The following is a 24,028-nucleotide window of genomic DNA, read 5'->3' as shown; positions in this document are numbered from 1 at the left end:
CCATCCTCAGCCTCCCGCCTCTCCTAGCCCCCACCTGTGGGGCTCCTGGAGGGCACAGACCATGCTTCACTCATCTCTGGAGCCCCAAGCTGCAATGTCTAGAACACAGGTGTGGTCACGGGGCGGTCTGTAATCCATGAAGACGTAAACCTCAGAGGGCTCCCTCTCCCTCAGTTGTACCCATGCCTCCCATACCACAAAGCAGTGGTCCCTAACCTTTTTAGCACTAGGGACTAGTTCCATGGAAGACAATTTTTCCACGAATAAGGGGTGGGGAGTGGGGGGCAGATGTGGAGCAGGGGAAGCGGAGGTAGAGGGAGGAATGGTTTCAGGATGATTCAAGTACATTATATTCATTGTGAACTTATTTTTTTATTATTACATCAGCTCTACCTCAGATCATCAGGCATTAGATCCCAGATGTCAGAGACCCCTGCCATAGAGGGTCAAATACTGAGTCTGATTTCTTTGCCCCTGAAATTCCCAAGCCCATTTCCTCTTCTGCTTCTGTATGTCTAATCTGCACTCCTACAGCCAGGACACGGACCAGTTTTCCACCTCCATTCCCAGCTCTCTCTGCCTCCATCCTCTAGGACAATCGATAGAAAAAAAGAAAAACACTATCTCCACGCTGCCCAGAATGTTCCAGACTGTTCATGCTCTTTAAACAGTCATACCAAAGGGCCCCTAGCTTGGACTCTGGCTTCTTCTTACAGCCTCATTCCTACTTTTCCCTCTCACAATCAGCTTTAGGAAACTTTCCATATTGTTGTTCTCTTGCCATACCTCCAAAAAACCTTGTCTATCCTCACTTGTGGATGTGACTGGTGATGGAAACAAGGTCCCATGCTGGTCTGTAGACCAATATTGCATAGGAACCAGAAATGTTAGGTCCATGAATCAAGGCAAATTGGAAGTGCTCAAACAGGAGATGGCAAGAGTAAACGTCGACATTTCAGGAATCAGTGAACTGAAATGGACTGGAATGGGTGAATTTAACTCAGATGACCATTATATCTACCACTGTGGGCAGGAATCCCTTAGAAGAAATGGAATAGCCATCATAGTCAACAAAACGGTCCTAAATGCAGTACTTGGAAGCAATCTCAAAAATGACAGAATGATCTCTGTTCGTTTCCAAGGCAAATCATTCACTATCATGGTAATCCAAGTCTATGCCCCGACCAGTAATGCTGAAGAAGCTGAAGTTGAACGGTTCTATGAAGACCTACAAGACCTTCTAAAACTAACACCCAAAGAAGATGTTATTTTCATTATAGAGGACTGGAATGCAAAATTAGGACATCAAGAAACCTGGAGTAACAAATACTCTAAGGCAAATTTGGCCTTAGAGTATAGAATGAAGCAGGGCAAAGGCTAACAAAGTCTTGCCAAGAAAACGCACTGGTCATAGCAAACACCCTCTTCCAACAACAAAAGAGAAAACTCTACACATGGACATCACCAGATGGTCAACACTGATATCAGACTGATTATATTCTTTGCACCCAAAGCTGGAGAAGCTCTATACAGTCAGCAAAAACAAGAATGGGAGCTGACTGTGACTCAGATCTTGAATTCCTTACTGCCAAATTTAGACCTAAATTGAAGAAAGTAGGGAAAACCACTAGACCATTCAGGTATGACCTAAATCAAATCCCTTATGATTATACAGTGGAAGTGAGAAAAAGATTTAAGGGCCTAGATCTGACAGACAGAATGCCTGATGAACTATGGACAGAGGTTCACGACATTGTACAGGAGACAGGGATCAAGACCATCCCCAAGAAAAAGAAATGCAAAAAAACAAAATGGCTGTCTGAGGAAGCCTTACAAATAGCTGAGAAAAGAAGAGAAGTGAAAAGCAAAGGAGAAAAGGAAAGATATAAGCACCCGAACGCAGAGTTCCAAAGAATAGCAAGGAGAGATAAGAAAGCCTTCTTCAGCGATCAATGCAAAGAAATAGAGGAAAACAACAGAATGGGAAAGACTAGAGATCTCTTCAAGAAAATTAGAGATACCAAGAGAACATTTCATGCAAAGATGGGCTCAATAAAGGACAGAAATGGTATGGACCTAACAGAAGCAGAAGATATTAAGAAGAGGTGGCAAGAATACACAGAAGAACTATGCAGAAAAGATCTTCATGACCCAGATAATCACAATGGTGTGATCACTCACCTAGAGCCAGACATCCTGGAATGTGAAATTAAGTGGGCCTTAAGAAGCATCACTACGAACAAAGCTAGTGGAGGTGATGGAATTCCAGTTGAGCTATTTCAAATCCTGAAAGATGATGCTTTGAAAGTGCTGCACTCACTATGCCAGCAAATTTGAAAATGCAGCAGTGGCCACAGGACTGGAAAAGGTCAGTTTTCATTCCAATTCCAAAAAAAGGCAATGCCAAAGAATGCTCAAACTACTGCACAATTGCACTGAATTCACACATTAGTTAGTAAACTAATGCTCAAAATTCTCCAAGCCAGGATTCAACAATACATGAACCAAGAACTTCCAGATGTTCAAGCTGGTTTTAGAAAAGGCAGACGAACCAGACATCAAATTGCCAACACTTGCTGGATCACCAAAAAAAGGAAGAAAGTTCCAGAAAAACATCTATTTCTGCTTTATTGACTATGCCAAAGCCTTTGACTGCGTGGATCACAATAAACTGTGGAAAATTCTGAAAGAGATGGGAATACCAGACCACCTAACCTGCCTCTTGAGAAATCTGTATGTGGGTCAGGAAGGAACAGTTAGAACTGGACATGGAACGACAGACTGGTTCCAAATAGGAAAAGGAGTACGTCAAGGCTGTATATTGTCACCTGCTTATTTAACACATATGCAGAGTACATCATGAGAAACGCTGGGCTGGATGAAGCACAAGCTGGAATCAAGATTGCCAGGAGAAATATCAATAACCTTAGATATGTAGATAATACCACCCTTATGGCAGAAAGTGAAGAAGAACTAAAGAGCCTCTTGATGAAAGTGAAAGAGGAGAGTGAAAAAGTTGGCTTAAAGCTCAACATTCAGAAAACGAAGATCATGGCATCCAGTCCCATCAGTTCATGGGAAATAGATGGGGAAACAGTGCAAACAGTGTCAGACTTTATTTTTGGGGGCTCCAAAATCACTGCAGATGGTGACTGCAGCCATGAAATTAAAAGACGCTTACTTCTTGGAAGAAAAGTTATGACCAATCTAGACAGCATATTAAAAACCAGAGACATTACTTTGCCAACAAAGGTCCATCTAGTCAAGGCTATGGTTTTTCCAGTAGTCATGCACGGATGTGAGAGTTGGACTATAAAGAAAGCTGAGCGCCGAAGAACTGATGCTTTTGAACTGAGGTGTTGGAGAAGACTCTTGAGAGTCCCTTGGATTGCAAGGAGATCCAAACAGTCCATCCTAAAGGAAATCAGTCCTGAATATTCATTGGAAGGACTGATGTTGAGGCTGAAATGCGAATACTTTGGCCACCTGATGCAAAGAACTGACTCATTTGAAAAGACCCTGATGCTGGGAAAGATTGAAGTCGGGAGGAAAAGGGATCGACAGAGGATGAGGTGGTTGTATGGCATCACCGACTCATGGACATGAGTCTGAGTAAACTCCAAGTGTTGGTGATGGACAGGGTGGTCTGGTGTGCTGCAGTCCAGGGGGTCACAAGGAGTCGGACATGACTGAGCAACTGAACTGAACCGATCCTCAGTCAGAGGCAGGCAGCGTCTCACTCTCCATCTTTCCAACGCCCTCCCGTCCCTTACTGCCCAGCAATTGGCCATTCTGTCTTCTAAACCCTGCCCACATGTAACTCCTGGTGAAATCGGCACGACTTCCTCATCTCTACCTGCTCTAAAGTCAAAGGTGACCACTCTCTTCCATCTACCACTCCAAACCCATCTAGTACACCGTGTTACTTATCTACATTCCTTTCTCTGCCATATTAGTTTATTAGCCTGATGGAGGCAGGGCACATGTCTTATTTTATTCTATAACCCCAGTGTAAAACAGAATGCTTGACCCAACGTCACTCTTCATCAATCTTCTCTGAAGTAACGGAAGTGGCCTTTGGATTGTCAGATCATCAAAAGCAACCGTAGCAAAGCATCCACTACCTGGGGGTCAGACCAAGGCCTCACTGCATATGTGACATACTTTTTCATGGGATGTAGATGGCATTAACAGATGCAGTTTTCACCCACCATTCTTAAATCAGGTGCCCCACTCTCTCTCCACCTCTTTCCCAATACAGGCCACCTATCTATAAACAGGGAGGAGTACAAACCCTGTCTATACATCCCTTGTCAGAAGCCCATCTTTGCCTAGTGGTCACTCTTTCTAGGGTTTATGTCTCTACAAATAAAGAATAGTAGCAAGACTCACTCTAAATCCCCCTAAAAAAGGTATCAGAAGTGTACTGTCAGAGCTCCCCCACATACCCTTAATTTCTGTCTCAAGTGAAGCTGGTAGATTGGCTCTGATCACTTCCCCTGCCAGTGTGGGTCTCTAGTCATGCTGATGGTGGCTTAGCTGAGAGTTGCAGACATCACTTCCGTTATCTGCCTCCATCACCAAATGGCCCCACCAGTTCCTCCTCTGGGGCCCAGGACCTCTTGATAAGTTTAATATGTCCTTTCCTTGATGTAAAGGACAAGAACAGTACAGGGTGTATTTACCTGCATGATACTTAGTACTGAATCTGACAGAGACTGAATTGAGAGTGAAACCTTTTTACCCATCCTGTCTCTTGGTATCCTGCAATTCTGTCTCGTTGCAATCCACAGAGAAAGAGTCCAGCAATCAAAAGAATGGTAGCGCCCGAGAGGGGAAACAGAGCTAATCTGGCAGCCCCAAGATGCAGTTACAGTGCCTTTCAAAAATAAAGGATCCACCCAAATGGAGATAGTCCAGAATCATTTTTTAAATCAACATGAAATTAATAAATAAGGCACTGAAAATCAAACACTGTTCAAATGTAAAGGGCAGCATTGTACAAATCTCCATGAAACAAAAACATTATGATGTTCCTTTGCTAAAAATCCAGAACTGCAGAGCACTTAGCCTCAAAAATCTGCGAAGGGAGTCAACCTATCAAAATTTGAAGCTGTTATTTAAGACAATCAGTGCAGCAGATATAATGGGCCACTCAACTACTGCCTACAGCACATGTGGATTTGATGAGGTATTTGAAGATAATCAAGAGAAAAACTGCATTTAGACTTTCTTTATAAAACTATACCACATATAAAGATTTCATACAAAGCATAGTGTTGAATATGAGGTCATTCTCACTTTTACCAAAGAAAGCAATGTGAAAGGTGATACAATTTAACAAGCATTTCTGGTATACATACTATATATCTGGTACTGTGCTAAAAACAGGGATAGGAGAATAAATAAGACTCATTCTTTGTTCTTAAATAGTTCAACTTAGGGTGGAAGACAGAATGGTTGCACTCTGTGGTCAAGCCCAGCCAGTTCCTCTCCTGCATTCACGTGGACTTCTTTCCCAGGCCCACTGCATCTAGACAGCACACATGGCCAGTCTGACCAGTGGAATGCTGGCACAAGTGATGTCTGCCACTTCCAGGCCAAGCCCCCAGGCTTCTGTGGCATCCTCCACACTTTCCTTGCTCACCAGTTGGCACAGGACAGGGAATCTACAAAAAACCCCAAAACCAAAAGGAACAGCAGTAGGTGGCTGCATGGGTCATAGACCCCATCTCCCCCTGAGAAAGCGATAAACCACTGTCCTTTGGGAATTGTCTGTTAGGTTAGTAGACCTTGATGAGTAGACAGTATAATGTAAGATATGGTTTTCAAAATGAAAACACTGCACAGGGAGTTATAGGAACACAAGTATGAAGCCCCTAAGTGACGGTGAGGGAAAAGGGAGGAAGGGACTTCCTAGAGAAGAGGCAGTTGGAGTTTCATCCCAAAAGATGAGCAGGATTCACTTGGGGTGGGGGAAAATGTGAAAGTTTACGTCACATGAGCAAATTTAAAGGGTATAAAGGAATAGAGAAGATATTGGACCCGGAAGCAAAGTGGGTTTTCACATAATAGCAGTGAAGAGCCATTTACATATCCCAGCAATACTCCAGACAGGATCAGATCTACAGCTGTAAGGTCCTCAATGGAGAACAGTTTGAAAGAATTGGGAGATAACTGTGGTATTGGAGAAGACTCTTCAGAGTCCCTTGGACTGCAAGGAGATTCAACCAGTCCATCCTAAAGGAGATCAGTCCTGGGTGTTCATTGGAAGGACTGATGTTGAGGCTAAAACTCCAATACTTTGGCCACCTGATGCGAACTGACTCACTGGAAAAGACGCTGATGCTGGGAAAGATTGAGGGCAGGAGGAGAAGGGGACGACAGAGGATGAGATGGTTGGATGGCATCACCGACTCAATGGACTTGGGTTTGGGTGGACTCCGGGAGTTGGTGATGGACAGGGAGGCCTGGTGTGCTGCAGTTGGTGATGGACAGGGAGGCCTGGCGTGCTGTGGTTCATGGGGTCACAAAGAGTCAGACATGACTGAGCGACTAAACTGAACTGAATGGCAGAAAGGCCAGTTACGGGTCTGCTGCAGTTCCCCACAGTAGGAATGAGAAAGAACTGGTGTGGGGCAGAAAGAAGGAAGCAGATCTAAGAAATACCACATGGAAGCATCAAAGGACTTTTATGACCAACCAGACAAGTAATAGAATATGGAGGATGAGAGGTCATCAAGGAACGAAGGATTTCCGGTTTCTGAATTAGACAACCAGGTGAATGGTGGTACCAGAAATGAAGAAAGAGGCTACAGGAGGATGTGTATGTGTTTAGTCGCTCATTTGTGTCCAACTCTTTGCGACCTCATGAACTGTAGCTCGCTAGGCTCCTCTGTCTGTGGGGATTCTCCAGGCAAGAAAACTGGAGTGGATTGCCATTTCCTCCCCCAGGGGATCTTCCCAACCCAGGGATTGAACCCAGGTCTCCCTCACTGCAAGTAGATTCTTTACTATCTGAACCACCAGGACAGGAGGATGGGGACATGCAGACAGACAGAGAACAAGCTGGGCTTGAACTATGTATGGGACATCAAGGTGGTGAAGTCCCAAAGCTGCTGGATATTGAGGTCAATAGCAAGTTCAAGGCTAGAGGTGTGTGCCTGAGGGAAGCTGAAGCCATGGAATGGATGAGATCCAACTGAAATAAAGGAAAGAACCCCGAGACACCAGCACACAAGGGAAACTGTATTGGATGCACCTGCAAAGACACAGAAGACAGAGACATGTCTAGAAATTCTGGGTAGAGAGAGTTTTAAAAGGTGAGATATCATTAAAAATAAGGACTGAAAAGTAACCATGGCTCTTAGCTGTCATATCCTGATAATCTTGTTAAGAGCACTCTCACTTAACAACTTACACTCATCTATTGGGATGGTAATAATGGGGACTAGAGGATAATGATTCCTTCTAAAGAGGTGTCTAACCTCAGCTCCAACTGAAGGCTGCCATGTGGGAAAGTAAAGCCCAGTAGTCTCAGAGCTTCTGATTCTTTTTTCCCTAAAAGACAGAAATCTGGAGTTTTGCATGAAATCTCAATATTATTTAAACATGGCAAAAGTCAAAATGTAACACTGAGCAGAACTTAAAAAACACTTCTGTGGGTCATAGCAGACCCCATGAGCCCTGTGTTTGCAAACTTAGAGGCTGCTCAATGCAAGTCAAGTAACAGAACCAAAACCAAGTTAGAAGCATGTGCCTTGCTGATGGTGAGTCAGTCCTGTCTACATGCTGGAAAGAGCATCTAGTTCACACATTGGGAGAGGAGAGAACTGAATAGGAAATAAAGCACTCAAGTCAGTCACTGCCCAATAAACTGAAAAGCATTTGGGGAATTCAGTGTGGTCCTAGCTTATGCATAAAGGAAACTTATCCTCTGGAAACAAGACATCAAAAGCTGAAAATTTCAGGAATTCAAGAGTTCTAATTTTTTCTTCCAGTTGATTCTTGTCCTTGTACAAATTCTAAAACTGATCTCACAGTCAATCAGGAGAGTCCATTGCTCTTAACTAATTCCAATCTATGAAGCTGATCTCAACTTGTAAAACCAATAAATTATTCCAAATATCTGAATACAGAAGAGATTCATTTTGAAAGTCAATCAGATGTTTCTTTTAAAAAAAAAAACACTATCCTCATACACAAAGATCTGCAAATCTTCCTAAAAATTCTATCATACCCACTACCCCATAAACTCAGTGTTCATACTATTTGACTCCTGAACTCACACACATGTACACACTATACACTCTTATTTGTACTTTTGTTACTGAACAAGTACTTCCCCTTATTTACTTATATATAAAATCAATGCTCAATTTAATAAGTTCTTTGAACACCTGCTGGGAGAATTCACTCACGGTAGGAGTAGAAAGATAGTTGCTAATAACAAGTTGGTCCGTAGGTGTCTAAGACATAATTATCTGCTGTCAAATGATTTTAAAAATCAATTTAGTTCAGTGACACCAAAAGATGTAGTAGTAGTAGATTAGTGGTTCTCAATTCTAACTGGGCATTTGTATCATCTGAAGTATCTTTTTTTAATACCTATGCCCAGGTTTCACTCCAAATCCATGGAAGAAAAGGACTGAAATATATATTATTTAAAATGTTAAAATTAGAGGTAACTAATGATCAACCAAAGTTGAGAGCCCTGCAGGATATGGTTCAATTAGCCATTCACCTGTGACATGTAATTTTGATGATTAACTAATTACTCAATGATCCCCACCTTTACTACTGAAGACAATCCCCTCTCCACTAACTACTTAACTGAACTGGATTTAAAGCCTCAGATGATGATAAACTACCAGGATCCAAAGACAAGCAATCCCTTAATTCTTGCACCTTGGTCAGCTCACCTCCCTAGTAGAGGTTATCAAAGGACAGGGATCAGGGAGGCCACAGGAACCTCAAAGTCTGAGAGAATTCAGAACATAATTAAAGCCTTCCCCAAAGCTCCCTCAGTTTCTTCAGTATCTTACCTACTTCTAGCCTTATCTGATGCTGATTAAGCTGGCTTCCCACATTCCACAAATACCAGCTTCCTTTGTTTTTCTCAGTTGGAGGTGGCCAGTTTTCTTCTGCTCACAAAACCCAGACTGTCCTCCTTGGGCTTCATGTACCCTTCAAACTGTAGAAACCCCAACTCTCTCCTCAATCTTGAAATCTGCCTTTCTCCCATCTAAATTATTCAGGGCTCCGGAAGAAACAGGCTTCATTTACATTCATGTTCCCACTTAACATGTTTCTTTACCTCCTTACCTCTCTACCCAGATATCTCAGAGATCATGCCCAATTTTTCAATTTGTAATTAGACTGAAGAAGATTCTTCAGACTTGATTTGCAAATCCTGCAATTTTTTTCACAGAAATCAGACTTCCCCCTGTAACATACAGACCTATACTGTAAAAGATAGAATTGAAAGGAGTGTGAGGATGCCTCAACACTTTGAAGGCTTCCCAGGTGGCTCAGTGGTAAAGAATTTGCTGACAATGGAGGAGACGCAAGAGACCAGGTTTGATCCCTGTGTTGGGAAGAGAAGGAAATGGCAACTTACTCCAGTATTCTTGCCTGGGAAATCCCATGGACAGAGGAGCCTGGCAGGCTATAGACTATGGGGTCACAAAGAGTTGGACACGACTGAGCACGTACGCAAGCCTCCTTTTGCAAGAAACACAATAGCTATTGCTATCATTGGGTTGATATATTATTGTAGCAGTTTATAGATGGAATTTTTTTAAAAACAAACTGTATACAAATTAATAAGATGGATAAGTTCCACTGCATAATGACTTACTAGGCTCCATATTAATGACTGAGAGTAAAGACCTGGAAACACAGTTCCTGGGTTTCCAAATCTCAATTCTACCACATACTAGTCATACTTCTGTGCTTTTCCCCAATCTGTAAAATGGGGATATTAGTACCTCATTCACAGAGTTAGTCATTTGATATACGTAGGCTGCAGTCCATGAGGTGGCGAAGAGTCTGACACAACTGAGCGACTTCACTTTCACTTTTCGCTTTCATGCACTGGAGAAGGAAATGGCAACCCATTGCAATGTTCTTGCCTGGAGAATCCCAGGGATGGGGGAGCCTGGTAGGCTGCCATCTATGGGGTTGCACAGAGTCAGACACGACTGAAGTGATTTGGCAGCAGCAGCAAAGCACCTAGAACACTGCCTGCGCCAAGTAAGTACAATTCCTCTCGGTGGTTGTGTTATTACTACTGAGTAAGCCCATCCTCATCGGCTTGCAGCTTCTGCGGCCCTCATTAAGTCTGTGCTTCCCTGGTGGTTCAGACAGTAAAGAATCCACCGGCCAATGCGGGAGATCCAGGTTCGATCCCTGGGTCGGGGAAGAGCCTCTGGAGGAAGAAATGGCAACCCACTTCAATATTCTTGCCTGGAAAATGCCATGGACAGAGGAGCCTTGCAGGCTACAGTCCACTGGGTTGCAAAGAGTCAGACACGACCAACGGAGTAACACACGAGGGATTAAAACCTCGCTGTCCAGAGAAACAAACCGTTTAAACCTTTCACTAATTTAAAGAAATTGAATTTATGCCAAGTTGTTTTTGAAATTGAATTTTGATATTTCTGGTCTTTTCCCATCATTTTCTAAATTCAATGGATAAAAGCATGGACTTTATCAGAGTATTTTGTGACATTTTAGTTCCATTAGGAATATAATTTAATATTAGTTAAAGCCTTGTTATGATTACAATGCTATTTAAAACGAAACTATGAGAGAGGAGTATTTTGGGAGGAGAAAAATATCACTCTCCAGTTATTAAATTGAGATTTTAAAAGCCAAAGAAGGGAGGGAGAATTTATTAGTTGCAAGTGACCTTTAAATGTCACATTCACTAATATATAAATGTAAACACAGAAAAATGTAATGTCTGGTAATAATGGTAAACTGATCAATACAATTACATTATGGGATCTGTGATATTATAAATTATGCTTTCAGTACAGAATATTGATAGTTTTTTAACACCTCTTAAGATCAAATTATAATGCATTAAATATCCTATAGTTAAATTCCCTGTGTGCTATTTATAAGCTTATAGCTTACTTCTATTACCTGGACAGTTCCATGTATTGAATTTCTAAATATTCAAGGTTTTAGAATTAAATTATTTTTCACAATGTTTAAAATAATAAAAATAAGTTTATCATCTCAATAAAACAACCTCCCCGTGAAATTTGCTTTAATAATTTGTCTAGATTGGCATGGTTAGGTTTAACCTTAGACTACTTTCAGAAGTTAGGGAAATAGGATTTTAAGGACAACTGGTTACTTGGGTTACTTTTCATTTTTAACTGAATTACACAATATAAACAGCAGGCACTATGGTAACAAAGGAAAAAGCATTAGGCAGATACTTATATAGTTATATAGGCTACTTTGATTACTTTCTCTCTCTGCCTCAATTCCATTAGTAAAAAGTCCAGCTTTAGAGATTATATTTAATATATTAACAGACCATTCTCTATGCTCATCTTTAGCTCTTGACTGTTCAAGGAAATATGCACATGCATTTATCCAGAGTGGAATTTTTTCCTGTATAATAATTCCAAGTGGAGGCACAGAGATGCAGAGATTTTCTTAAATGCCTCAGCTATATATATTTAGAAAACACAATTGCTTTCATGCCTTGGATAACCAAGATGACATTAAAATAAACTACATCTTTCCATCATGAAATTGGCCAACGTACTATTTCTACAGTTCTCACAGCATGAGGACAAACATTAAGAGAACCACTGGCCTCTAAATTAAAAGTTTATGATTTGTCCTATTTGAGAAGATTGGGGGCAAACAAGATATCCTTTTGGAGGATTCAAAAAAAAAAAAAAAAGATGCCCCTGGAGGACTTCATTTAAGTTTTCATTGAAACTTTTTTCTTTAAAGAAGAAACAGGCCCAGCATGTTACCCAAACACTCAATATGAGTTCTAGAGTCTAGCTACGGCTTCTGAATATTTAAGTATGCCTTACACACTGGCTCAGAGGGTAAAGCGTCTGCCTGCAATGCAGGAGACCTGGGTTCGATCCCTGGGTCAGGAAGATCCCCTGGAGAAGGAAATGGCAACCCACTCCAGTACTCTTGCCTGGAAAATCACATGGACAGAAAAGCCTGGTAGACTACAGTCCATGGGATCGCAAAGAGTCGGACACGACTGAGCGACTTCACTTTCACTTTACACACTTACAAACACTTCTGGAACCTTACTTAGATTTCACTTGTTCCTGGCTTCAGGGACAGAGCTGGGAACAGTCTTTGTCATCATTTCGACAGTCACCCCGGACCTGACCCTGCCCACACACTTAGTAGATGCTGATAGAAAGTGAGGTGTTAAAGTAAAAATAGCCAAGTGTAGACTGGTTGGTATCAGCACACAGCATCCTTCCACCTGACCTCCTGCTGGAGTCATTGAGAGAGGCCAGCTCCAGAGGCTGAAATTCCAAGGGCCTCACTAGTTGTAACTTCCGAGTATCTGTTACTTAGCACCAATCAACTTTCTAACCCAAGGATTAGAAGTAGGGCGGGCCTTGGCTGGTCAAAAATCACATCTGAGGTGAGCAACACCTTCGAGTGCTCCCCTGAGGTCTGTTCGCTCCAACAACTTCTACAGCAGTGCTTGTCCAACTTCACTGGCCATTGCAATCACCTGGGAGCTTGTTGAAAAGCAGATTTTGAGGCCGTGGGCTTGGACCCGGGCACCAGATGTTGCCGTTCTAACGAGCCCACAAGTGATTCGGGTGCCGCGGTTCCAACCACCACCCTGAAACAAGCAAGGCCCACAAACGCCCAGATCCCTCATATTAGCAACATACAAAAGTTGCGGCCACAGGTCGTGACAAATCAGGTCGCCGAGGTGCTCCGCGTCCCCCGAGCGTCGCCACCCTGTCCTCGGGGCACCTGGCAGGTGCGGTGGCGGCGGAGCGCTCCCGGGTAGCCAGCCCGCAGCCGCGCCCCCTCCTCCGCCCCGCCCGCGCGCCCCCAGCGCCGCGCCCACCTTCTCGCGGGTCTTCAGGTACCGCTGCAGAGCCTGCTGTGTGAGCTCTCGGACGCGCAGCTGGCCCTCCTTGCAGGGCACCACGATTCCGGTCCTGCCGAAACACACGGTCACTTTCATCCTGGCCCCCGGCGACCACGCCGGGCCCGGCCGAACAGGTGTCTGGGCCGGCGGGCGCGGCCCCACTCTCAGGGGACACCGGGCGCCGGCGGAGACCCCGGGGCGCCTCTCCCCGGCCCCCCTTCCGGATCAGGGGCTCGCAGCAGCGCCCCTCTGCCCGGGGCAGGCGGCCGCCGGCGGGCGGGAATCGATCTGAGAGCAGGAGGCAGCGGGGAGGGCTACCTCCCAGGTGGCGGGGGGCCGGGGAAGCCGGGGGGCCGGGCTGCTCCTCCTGCTCCGGCTCCGGCTCCGGCTCCGGCTCGGGCCCGGCCCAGGCGGCTGCTCCCCGCCCGCCAAAGCGAAACTGCCGGCCTGGCCCTGGCCCTCGCCCTGGCCCTGGCCCTGGCCCTGGCCCTGGCCCTGGCGGCGGCGGGGCCGGCCCCAAGCCCCGGGCTGGAGTGGGCGGCGGCGGCGGCGGCGCGCGGGGCCAGAGTTGGGAGGAAACTTTTGCGCCGGATCCCAACTCCTCCGCCGCGCGCCGCGCTCTGGGCTCCCGCGGCCCCCGGGCCGGCCTGGGCCCGGCTCTTAAAGGGGCCGCGGCGCTCCCCGGGCCCGCCGTGCAGTCGGCGGCGCGGGGCGGGGGCCGTGCGGGGCGGTAACCGGAGACCGGAGACTGCTCCCCCTCCCTCGGTCTCTCCCTGGCTCTGTCCCTCCCGCACACGCACGGATCTCTAGGGAATTGTAACGGGACCTCAGAGCTCCCCACCAGGGGATTGAAACCGGATCTCATAAAGCACACTCCAGGGAATAGCTGAAAGACTGCAGAGCTACACCCTTAAAACCAAGGGATTGGAGCCAGATTCGAGGAGAGCCCGGGAGCAGGTGCTTCTCGCCCCGCCCACCGAAAACACCTCTAGGCGTGGAGGTTCGCAGATATTGAGCTGCAGCGGTGGCCAAAGGACCTGTTAAGAATTTAGTCTTGAGCACAGCATCACATCTGCCTTCTAAAGCTCTTTGATGGAAAAAAAGTGAAGGGATTCTTGGAGAAAACGTAGTAGTGGAATCTTCCTTTTAGGCAGAACACTCAATATTCCCTCAAAAGGCCACATCCCTGACCCAGATATGATGATGGGTGTTCACATTTATCCTTCTGAAATGCGCTTCCGGTCGAACTTTTGGCTACAGAAAAATAAATTTCAACACTTTTAAGCTCATGATTTGGTAGATGTGTATCCATTGCCAATTGAAATTGGCATCTCTGGGGTGGGGTAAATCGGCAGATAACATCTGTACCATTTTTAGCTCAAACATAAATGAGCTCCTTTGAACGCCAACAATTACCCTTTAAGGAAAGTATTATTCTTCCCAATTTATCATAAAGAATGGTACCCAGGAAGATTAAGGAAATGAGATGACCATGGAGTTAGTTATGCTAAGAGGAACTCCATTCTTCCAACACTCAATCCCTCGTCTCCCCCACACTTTTCTTCACAATCCAGCTCATCCAACAAGTTCGTCAGGACTACATCATGTATTTTTCTAAAAAAGAGATTTGTTCTACTGCCTACCAGGTGGCGTTAAGGCAGTGCTATCAGTTTTATTAAGCATGAAAATCTTTTCTAAAGTTGTGGTGTAGTTTCTTTTTGTTACCGTTCAGTCATCAAGTCTTGACTGACTCTGATCCCATGGACTGAAGCATGCCAGGCTTCCTTGTTCTTCACTGTCTCTCGGCATTTACTCAAATGCGTGTCCATTGAGTCAATGATGTCATCCAACAATCTCATCCTCTGTCATCACCTTCTCCTCCTACCCTCAACCTTTCCCAGCATCAAGGTCATTTCCAATGAATTGGCTCTTGGCATCGGGTGACCAAAGTGTTGAAGGTTCATCTTCAGCATCAGTCCTTCCAATGAATATTCAGGTTTGATTTCCTTTAGGATTCACTGGTTTGATCTCCTTGCTGTCCAAGGGACTCTCAAGAGTCTTCCCCAGCACAATTTGAAAGCATCAGTTCTTCACTGCTCAGCCTTCTTTATGGTCCAACTCTCACATCCATACATGACTACTGGAGAAACCATAGCTTTGACTGTACAGATTTTTGTGGGCAAAGTGATGTCTCTGCTTTTTAATGTACTATCTAGGTTTGTCATAGATTTTCTTCCAAGAAGCAAGCGTCTTTTAATTTCATGGTTGCAGTTTTAAATTTTTTAATTCATTCATACATGCAATATGTGTGTGTGTGTGTGCATGCATGGTCTTCTGTGTACAGGGCCTTATATAACATCAATGGCGTATATTTGAATGTCATGATCAAAGAGGATCATGAGGACTAAGAAGTTGATTTTAAGAAGATGTATATATATGGCTGAGTCCCTTCGCTGTTCACCTGAAACTATCACAACATTATTAATTGACTATACCCCAATACAAAGTAAAAAGTTTAAAAAGAATTACACACAAGAAGATGTATATTAGTATTAATTTGGTTGCAAATCCAATATAAACTAATTTAAATAAACTAAAGAGAGGATCTATTTCCTTATAAAATCAGAAAAACCAAAGAGCATTCCTTTGAGGCAAGACCAAATCCAGAAACTCAGTGTCCTCATGGTCATCTCTCTCCATCTGCTGGCTCTGTGTTCCTCTGCACTGTCGCCATTCTCGGACAGTCTGTCCCTCAGGAGGCAAAGATGGCCAGACCCCATGTTTCAAGTTTATACAGTCTGATAGGCAGCCATCCCAGACATCACTAGCCTTTTGCTGCTGAGGACTTACATATCCAAGCTTAAGTCACGTACCTTCCCTCTGGCAAGATGAATGCAGCATTGATCAACCAGGCCTGATTCACCTGCCGCTAAATCATACGGAAGAAGAACAGGAGAATGGTGAACCACAATAGATGAGACAAAAATAAAAATTTAGCCATAACAAAACGTAAGATTGTTTCCCACCCTCAAAGTTCTCATAGATAGTAGAGGCAACAAGATCTACAGATGCGAAGTTAAATAGAAATTACAAAACAACAATGAATGTGATAATTCTACTGAACATTATTGATTTAAAAACATTGCAGGCACTGTTCTAGGTGTAGATAGATGATCGATATTACATATGTACAGATATATGCATACATGTATATGTATACATCATATGTTATATATCTACATTTTATTTCTCTTTGCAATAACCTTAGAAGGGAGATATTTTTTTATCTTCCTTTTAGAGATAAGGAAACTGAGGCCAAGAAAGGTGAAGATCACATTCTTAGAAAGTACTGGAGACCAGTTTAGAACCTAGGGTATCTGAATCCAGAGTCTTCATAGCCACGACTGTGCTGATCTTATATGGGAAACTCCAAATGAGCAGAGTGAACAAATAAATACTAATACAGGACTTTCATGTGTGACAGTTTTAATATTGCATATTATATGGACACTTAGGATAGTACAGAGCAAAGGTTTTTAACTGATGTAATAGTCTTGCATGTTACCATTCTTTATGCTTCATGGTGCTTTTTTTTTTTTTCTTTAATTCTTCTTCACACTTGCTCCAGATTCCTCCTCTTCTGCTCAGTGAATAGCTCCTACTCTTCTTCCCATCACAAAGTTTCAGCTTTAGCCCTTCCTCAATATCTAGAGCCCAGATCCACTGTCCTTAGGGATTTGAGAAACTCCAGATGAATCACAAAGAACACCCAAGTTCTCCAAATCCCACTTTTAGAAAGAGTGGAATCAGGTCTTGTGAGTGCAGCAGAAGTTGTGAGGTGTGAAATGAAGGTGCAGTGGAGGTGAGCACAGATGTGAACAAGGCATTGTACAATCCTGCACAGTATGGAGCAAATGTTAATGATCCAAACTAGTATTATAAAAACATTTTAGTGTTTACATTTCAAGTTTATTAGATAGCCATATTTAATTTGTTATTCAACTTTGTCATACCATACGTAGAAGTGATTTATCATATATTAAGAAGTGATAGAAGAGAACATAGTTGCAACACACAGAAACTCAGGCCCAGCAAATTCCTAAATCAATATTTCATGCCCCGTGGGACCTTCTGGGCAGAAGACAATAGATAATTTGCCTTGATTAAGTAACACTAGAGGATTCTAGGTCTGGGCTCCATTTTCTTGTTTTGCCTGTTGGATAGGTAAATATTGCCTGTGGTGTGATATTTTCCCATTTGTTATCCAACAGCATAGCAAGCCTTGGAGTAGCCTGTGAAAACGTGTTATGCAGAGAACAATAATACTGACTGATATTACTAAACTGCTCTGTGTTATGGAAAGTATAACTAAAATGTCAGGTACCGTTGGGTATATATTGAAGGAAGAATGATAATTTTTAATATATAGTTGATCAGTCATCCATTCTGATGTTTTGCACTATTAAAAATAAAATATTTTTATCTTTCAAGAAATTATGTATAACAAGCAATATTTATTGCCAGAAACTAATTGAATGGGAGATAAGCTTTTTCTGAAGATCCTTGGAGCAATTAATATAATAGATTATGTTCTTAGCTTCCTTATTAAGGCAGGTACCAGAGTGATAGCATAAGAGAAAAATGGGTATGATTTTTCATTCTTTCCTTCAATGTTTAAAATCAAAGGGTTTGGTTTATTTTCTTTAACTTGGCAAGAATAAGTTTTTCTTAAGAGATGTTTATCTCTAAATGCCTTATGGCATTCATCTGTTGACTGTTTCTATAGGTCTCCTTATAACATAAATATTTTACACCCTAAAGAGAGTATTGTGGGCTATCCACTTTTGAGAGATTCTTATTTATGCCTCTTCCGTAAGCTAGACTTGTAAGTTTCCACAGTGTTTTACCTAGACCACCCCTCCTTGTAGTGAATTCAACTCTATGAATATTAATATCCTACTTTGATTTACGTTTTCTTGGAAAAGACCTGAATCATGAAATGAGTGCCTCTTTATAAAAACAAAATAAACAAACCAACACAAAGTCAGAAAATTGTTCCAGTTCTGTTTCATTTAGGGTTGATCACGAGTTAGATGTTTTCCCTCATTATGTGATCTCCTTCTCTGAAGCGTATTGTTGTTTAGTCACTAAGTTGTGTCCAACTTTGCAGCCCCATGGACTGCAGCCCACCAGGCTCCTCTGTGTGTGGGATTTCCCAGGCAAGAATACTGGAGTAGGTTGCCATTCTCTTCTCCAGCGGACCTTCCCTACTCAGGAAATGAACACATGTCTCCTGCAATGCAGGCAATTCCTTACCACTAAGGCACCAGGGGCAACCCTGAAGTATATTAAGGTCCATGAATGCTGACCCCTAGGAAGAGATGCTACTTAGAGCATCAAGATTGCCGGGAGAAACATCAATAACCTCAGATATGCAAATGACACCACCCTTATGGCCGAAAGCAAAGAGAAAGTGAAGAGACTCTTGATGAAAGTGAAAGAAGAGAGTGAAAAAGTTGGCTTAAAGCTCAACATTCAGAAAACGAAGATCATGGCATCCAGTCCCTTCACTTCATGGCAAATAGATGGGGAAACAGTGGAAACAGTGGCTGACTTTATTTTGGGGGGGCTCCAAAATCACTGCAGATGGTGATTGCAGCCATGAAATTAAAAGACACTTGCTCCTTGGAAGAAAAGCTATGACCAACCTAGACAGCATATTAAAAAGCAGAGACATTACTTTGCTGACAGAGGCCCATCTAGACAAAGCTTTGGTTTTTCCAGTAGCCATGTATGGATGTGAGAGTTGGACTGTGAAAAAAGCTGAGCCCTGAAGAACTGATGCTTTTGAACTGTGGTGTTGAAGAAGACTCTTGATAGTCCCTTGGACAGCAAGAAGGTCATGGGGATTCTCCAGATAAGAATACTGGAGTGGGTTGCCATGCCCTCCTCCAGGGGATCTTCCCAACCCAAGGATTGAACCCAGGTCTCTTGCATTGCAGGCGGATTCTTTACCATCTGAGCCACAAGGGAAGCCCATCTAGGGACTAGATATTCAGATTTAGGGACCATAGTTTTGGAGGTGAATACATCAGAATAGAGATTATCCTGAAAGGGAAAAAAGGAGTTTAAAAGGAAAAAACAAGAGGACTAGACTAGAACCCTGGAGAATGCCAATATTGAAGAGAGGGATACAGAGAAGTTACATTGTGTATGATGATGCATTACTAATTATAAGTTACTATTTTACTATGTATATAAACTATTATCAATGTCAAAGATGTGATAAGAAAGGGTGCTGCTGCCCTAGTGAAGACATAATGGTGGAGAACAGGAAATTGAATGTTAAAAATGGAAGGCAAGATAGTTGGACTGGAACGGATAGGCTTCATCAGAGCACAACATAGAATATAAGGTTATAAAGATATGGAAGAAGGAAATGATTGAGGGAAATAATTGAGGGAGAACTATGAGATACATCCCTGGTGGCTCAGAGGTTAAAGCATCTGCCTGGAATGCAGGAGACCTGGGTTCAATCCCTGGGTCAGGGAAGATCCCCTGGAGAAGGAAACGGCAACCCACTCCAGTACTCTTGCCTGGAGAATCCCATGGAGGGAGGAGCCTGGTAGGCTACAATCCATGGGGTCGCAAAGAGCTGGACACGACTGAGCGACTTCACTTTCACTTTCTATGACATATAGACTAGGGAGTCTGGATCTGTTTCACCAAAGAAATATCTTCTTAGTGCTTGAGCAAAGGTGTAATGTTCATAAAATAGCATTTGATTGTTATTCTGACATCTTCCTGTATAAAGAATTACCGTAGTACGTAACTAAAAGTTGGGGAGAATCCAAAAGAAGCATGCTGGAGTAAATAGCATAAAACTATATTGAAGTGAAACATCATATATGCACACAGTGTGGAATATCCCTACCTGTACATGTGCTTATCCAAAGTAACGGACTATATGATTGCTAATGTTTGGCCCTACTGCTCTTCCGTGTATGGGAAGCAGAGGGTGCCACATGACTCAGAGTCTAGTCAGGCAAACTAAAAACAGACCTTATCTCAAACAGAGGGAATTAAATACAAGTTAATTGCACTGTTGATGGAAGGGCTGAAAAACCAAACAGGAAATGCAAGGCAACTTAGAGATTCCCCACAGCAGGAAGCAGCTTCTTTCTCTTGGACTGGCTGGATGCAGAGAGGAGGTACTAGTCTTAGCGGAATCCAGAAGTTGGGCAGCCTGGCAGGAGCTAAAACCTTAGCAGGGAGTACCTGGAAGAAGCTGGGAGCTCTGAGAAAGGGACCGTCCCTGGGAAACCTGGAACTATAAGGAGTTGCATCATGAAAACATGGTCAGAAGACAGAGATAGAGACAGATTGGGAGAAAGACAGAGAAATACCCATATCCCAGGATCGCTTTCTCCTGTCTTTCATGCTTCCACTAGTGTCTCCCACTTGCTGAACAAGCTGGAAGCATTTTAGCAAGAAGGGTGGGGAAATATTTGGGAGCAAACATAATGACTGGCCCAGAAGGCCTTTCCTGGAAGGATTCTATAGTAATTCATAAATAGAGGTTTTAAGTCTCACAAATATTTTAGATTTAAGAAACATGCTAATAATAATTTCAATTCAATTTGGCGTATTTATGAAACAGCATTTTTCCCAAACTAGGTTAAAATCATGATTTTTTCAAGAGAAAGTGCTTCTACATTTTAACAGTGAAATGTATAGGCTTTCCCTTGATTGCTGAGTAACTATTAATTTCCATCATCTAAGAAATAAAAAAATTACTACTCTTGCTCAGTCATCAGACTCAAATTAATAGTTTAGTTTTGATTACACAGGACTATAAGCAGCAAATCCAAAAATCCTGTTAATATTGAATACTGAAGATGTCTGACTATACAATGCTATCTGATAATATTTCATTTATTTTACATGCTTTTTTTAAACACTAATCCATGGATTCGTGATGGAAGCTTTGAAGACTATTTGGGTTTAAACTTGTGATTCCTTTGTATAAAATTATTTGAGAAATCCATTAATACTTTACCATGTGTTTACATGAATAATAAGTGATTTTTATTGTAATACTATCAGGAAAACTTGATTTAATTTTTTTTTCCTTTAAGAATGTGCACTCTTGTTAGGACATGTTAGTACTCTTGTTAGGACCCATTAGTTACAACTTTTTGCAATTATCTTCAAACTCCTTTTTATATAACTGGAATATAAATATAATAAAGAATACAAATAAGTTATACATGGACTTCAATGTACCTCACAAGACACAAAAGGAATAAATTTTACAGCAAATGAAAAGAGCTATCAATTTGCCAAGTAAAGTTAAGTGTCAGTTGTAGTCAGTCGTGTCTGACTCCTTATGACTCCATTGACTGTAACCACCAGACTCCTCTATCCATGAAATTCTCCAGGCAAGAATACTGGAGTGGGTTACCATTTCCTTCTCCAAGGGATCTTTGCAACCCAGGGATAGAACCACGTCTCTTCTGTCTCCTACATTGGCATGAGGGATCTTTACCACTACCAGCACCTAGGAAGCTCCATCAATTTGCCAAGTGCATAATAAAATTTTGGCACTTGATACCCCCAAATGGTGGTATAAATGATGAGCAGCATATGCTGGTCATGATCTTTACCAAACTTAATGAGCTTTTTCTAGCTGTTCAGTTCAGTTCAGTTCATTTGCTCAGTCATGTCTGATTCTTTGCGACCCCATAAACCTCAGCACACCGGGCCTCCCTGTCCATCACTAACTCCCAGAGTTCACCCAAACCCATGTCCATTGAGTCGGTGATGCCATCCAACCATCTCACCTCTGTTGTCCCCTTCTCCTCCTTCCCTCAATCTTTCCCAGCTTCAGGGTCTTTTCAAATGAGTCAGCTCTTCACATCAAGTGGCCAAAGTATTGGAGTTTCAGCTCCAACATCAGTCCTTCAATGAACACCCAGGACTGATCCTTTAGGATGGACTGGTTGGATCTCCTTGCAGTCCAAGGGGCTTTCAAAAGTCTTCTCCAACACCACAGTCCAAAAGCATCAATTTTTCGGTGCTCAGCTTTCTTTATAGTCCAACTCTCACATCCATACATGGCTACTGGAAAAATCGAAGCTTTGACTAGACGGACCTTTGTTGACAAAGTAATGTCTCTGCTTTTGAATATGCTGTCTAGGTTGGTCATAACTGTCCTTCCACAGAGTAATCGTCTTTTAATTTCATGGCTGCAATCACCATCTGCAGTGATTTTGGAGCCCCCCAAAATAAAGTCAGCCTGTTTCCATTGAAACTTTTTCCACTGTTTCCCCATCTATTTGCCATGAAGTGATGGGACCAGATGCCATGATCTTACTTTTCTGAATGTTGAACTTTAAGCCAACTTTTTTACTCTCCTCTTTCACTTTCATCAAGAGGCTTTTTAGTTCCTCTTCACTTTCGCCATAAGGGTGGTGTCACCTGCATATCTGAGGTTATTGATATTTCTCCCGGCAATCTTGATTCCAGCTTGTGCTTCTTCCACCCCAGCATTTCTCATGTTGTACTCTGCATATAAGTTAAATAAGCAGGGTGACAATATATAGGCTTCACCTACTCCTTTTCCTGTTTGGAACCAGTCTGTTGTTCCATGTCCAGTTCTAACTGTTGCTTCCTGACCTGCATATAGGTTTCTCAAGAGGCAGGTCAGGTGGTCTGGTATTCCCATCTCTTTCAGAATTTTCCACAGTTTATTGTGATCCACGCAGTCAAAGGCTTTGGCATAGTCAATAAAGCAGAAATAGATGTTTTTCTGGAACTCTCTTGCTTTTCCCATGATCCAGCAGAGGTTGGCAATTTGATCTCTGGTTCCTCTGCCTTTTCTAAAACCAGCCTGAACGTCTAAAAGTTCACAGTTCACATATTGCTGAAGTCTGGCTTGGAGAATTTTGAGCATTACTTTACTAGCATGTGAGATGAGTGCAATTGTGCGGTAGTTTGAGCATCCTTTGGCATTGCCTTTCTTTGGGATTGGAATGAAAACTGACCTTTTCCAGTCCTGTGGCCACTGCTGTGTTTTCCAAACTTGCTGGCAGCAGCACTTTCACAGCATCATCTTTCAGGATTTGAAATAGCTCAACTGGATTCCATCATCTCCACTAGCTTTGTTCGTAGTGATGCTTCTTAAGGCCCACTTAATTTCACATTCCAGGATGTCTGGCTCTAGGTGAGTGATCACACCATCATGATTATCTGGGTCATGAAGATCTTTTTTGTATAGTTCTTCTGTGTATTCTTGCCACCTCTTCTTAAAATCTTCTGCTTCTGTTAGGTCCATACCATTTCTGTCCTTTATTGAGCCCATCTTTGCATGAAATGTTCCCTTGGTATCTCTAATTTTATTGAAGAGATCTCTAGTCTTTCCCATTCTATTGCTTGCCTCTATTTCTTTGCATTGATCTCTGAGGAAGGCTTTCTTATCTCTCCATGCTATTCTTTGGAACTCTGCATTCAAATGGGTATAACTTTACTTTTCTCCTTTGCTTTTCACTTCTCTTCTTTTCTCAGCTATTTGTAAGACCTCCTCAGACAGCCATTTTGCTTTTTTGCATTTCTTTTTCTTTGGATGATCTTGATCCCTGTCTCCTGTACAATGTCATGAACCTCCGTCCATAGTTCATCAGGCACTCTGTCTGTCAGATCTGGGCCCTTAAATCTATTTCCCACTTCCACTATATAATCATAAGGGATTTGATTTAGGTCATACCTGAATGGTCTAGTGGTTTTCCCCACTTTCTTCAATTTAAGTCTGAATTTGGCAATAAGGAGTTCATGATAAAGCCACAGTCAGCTCCTGGTCTTGTTTTTGCTGACTATATAGAGCTTCTCCATCTTTCAGTTCCCTTATTGTATCTC

At 42.7% G+C, this 24,028-nt stretch overlaps 1 protein-coding gene and 1 non-coding gene across 3 annotated transcripts in view; one reads left to right on the top strand and one right to left on the bottom strand.

Annotated features, from left to right (window-relative positions):
• The window catches only part of PARD3B (par-3 family cell polarity regulator beta), a 1,151,736-nt gene extending 1,138,389 nt beyond the window's left edge, over positions 1-13,347 (bottom strand). For both annotated transcript variants that reach the window (XM_019975590.2, XM_070800250.1), the window contains exon 1: positions 13,091-13,347. In XM_019975590.2, coding sequence (XP_019831149.2) covers positions 13,091-13,210 — 120 coding nt within the window. In that variant the 5' untranslated portion in view covers positions 13,211-13,347. The remainder of the gene's footprint in view (positions 1-13,090) is intronic.
• A 6,246-nt stretch (positions 13,348-19,593) lies between these two features.
• Positions 19,594-19,666, top strand: TRNAS-GGA (transfer RNA serine (anticodon GGA)). The gene has a single exon. It is a non-coding gene; the product is annotated as a tRNA-Ser (tRNA).
• The last annotated feature ends 4,362 nt before the right edge of the window (positions 19,667-24,028 follow it).

This window comes from Bos indicus, chromosome 2 (assembly GCF_029378745.1).
Source record: "Bos indicus isolate NIAB-ARS_2022 breed Sahiwal x Tharparkar chromosome 2, NIAB-ARS_B.indTharparkar_mat_pri_1.0, whole genome shotgun sequence".
Classification (NCBI taxonomy): Eukaryota; Metazoa; Chordata; class Mammalia; order Artiodactyla; family Bovidae; genus Bos; species Bos indicus.
Note: the sequence above shows the minus strand (reverse complement) of the source record. Positions and strands in the feature narration are given on the sequence as shown.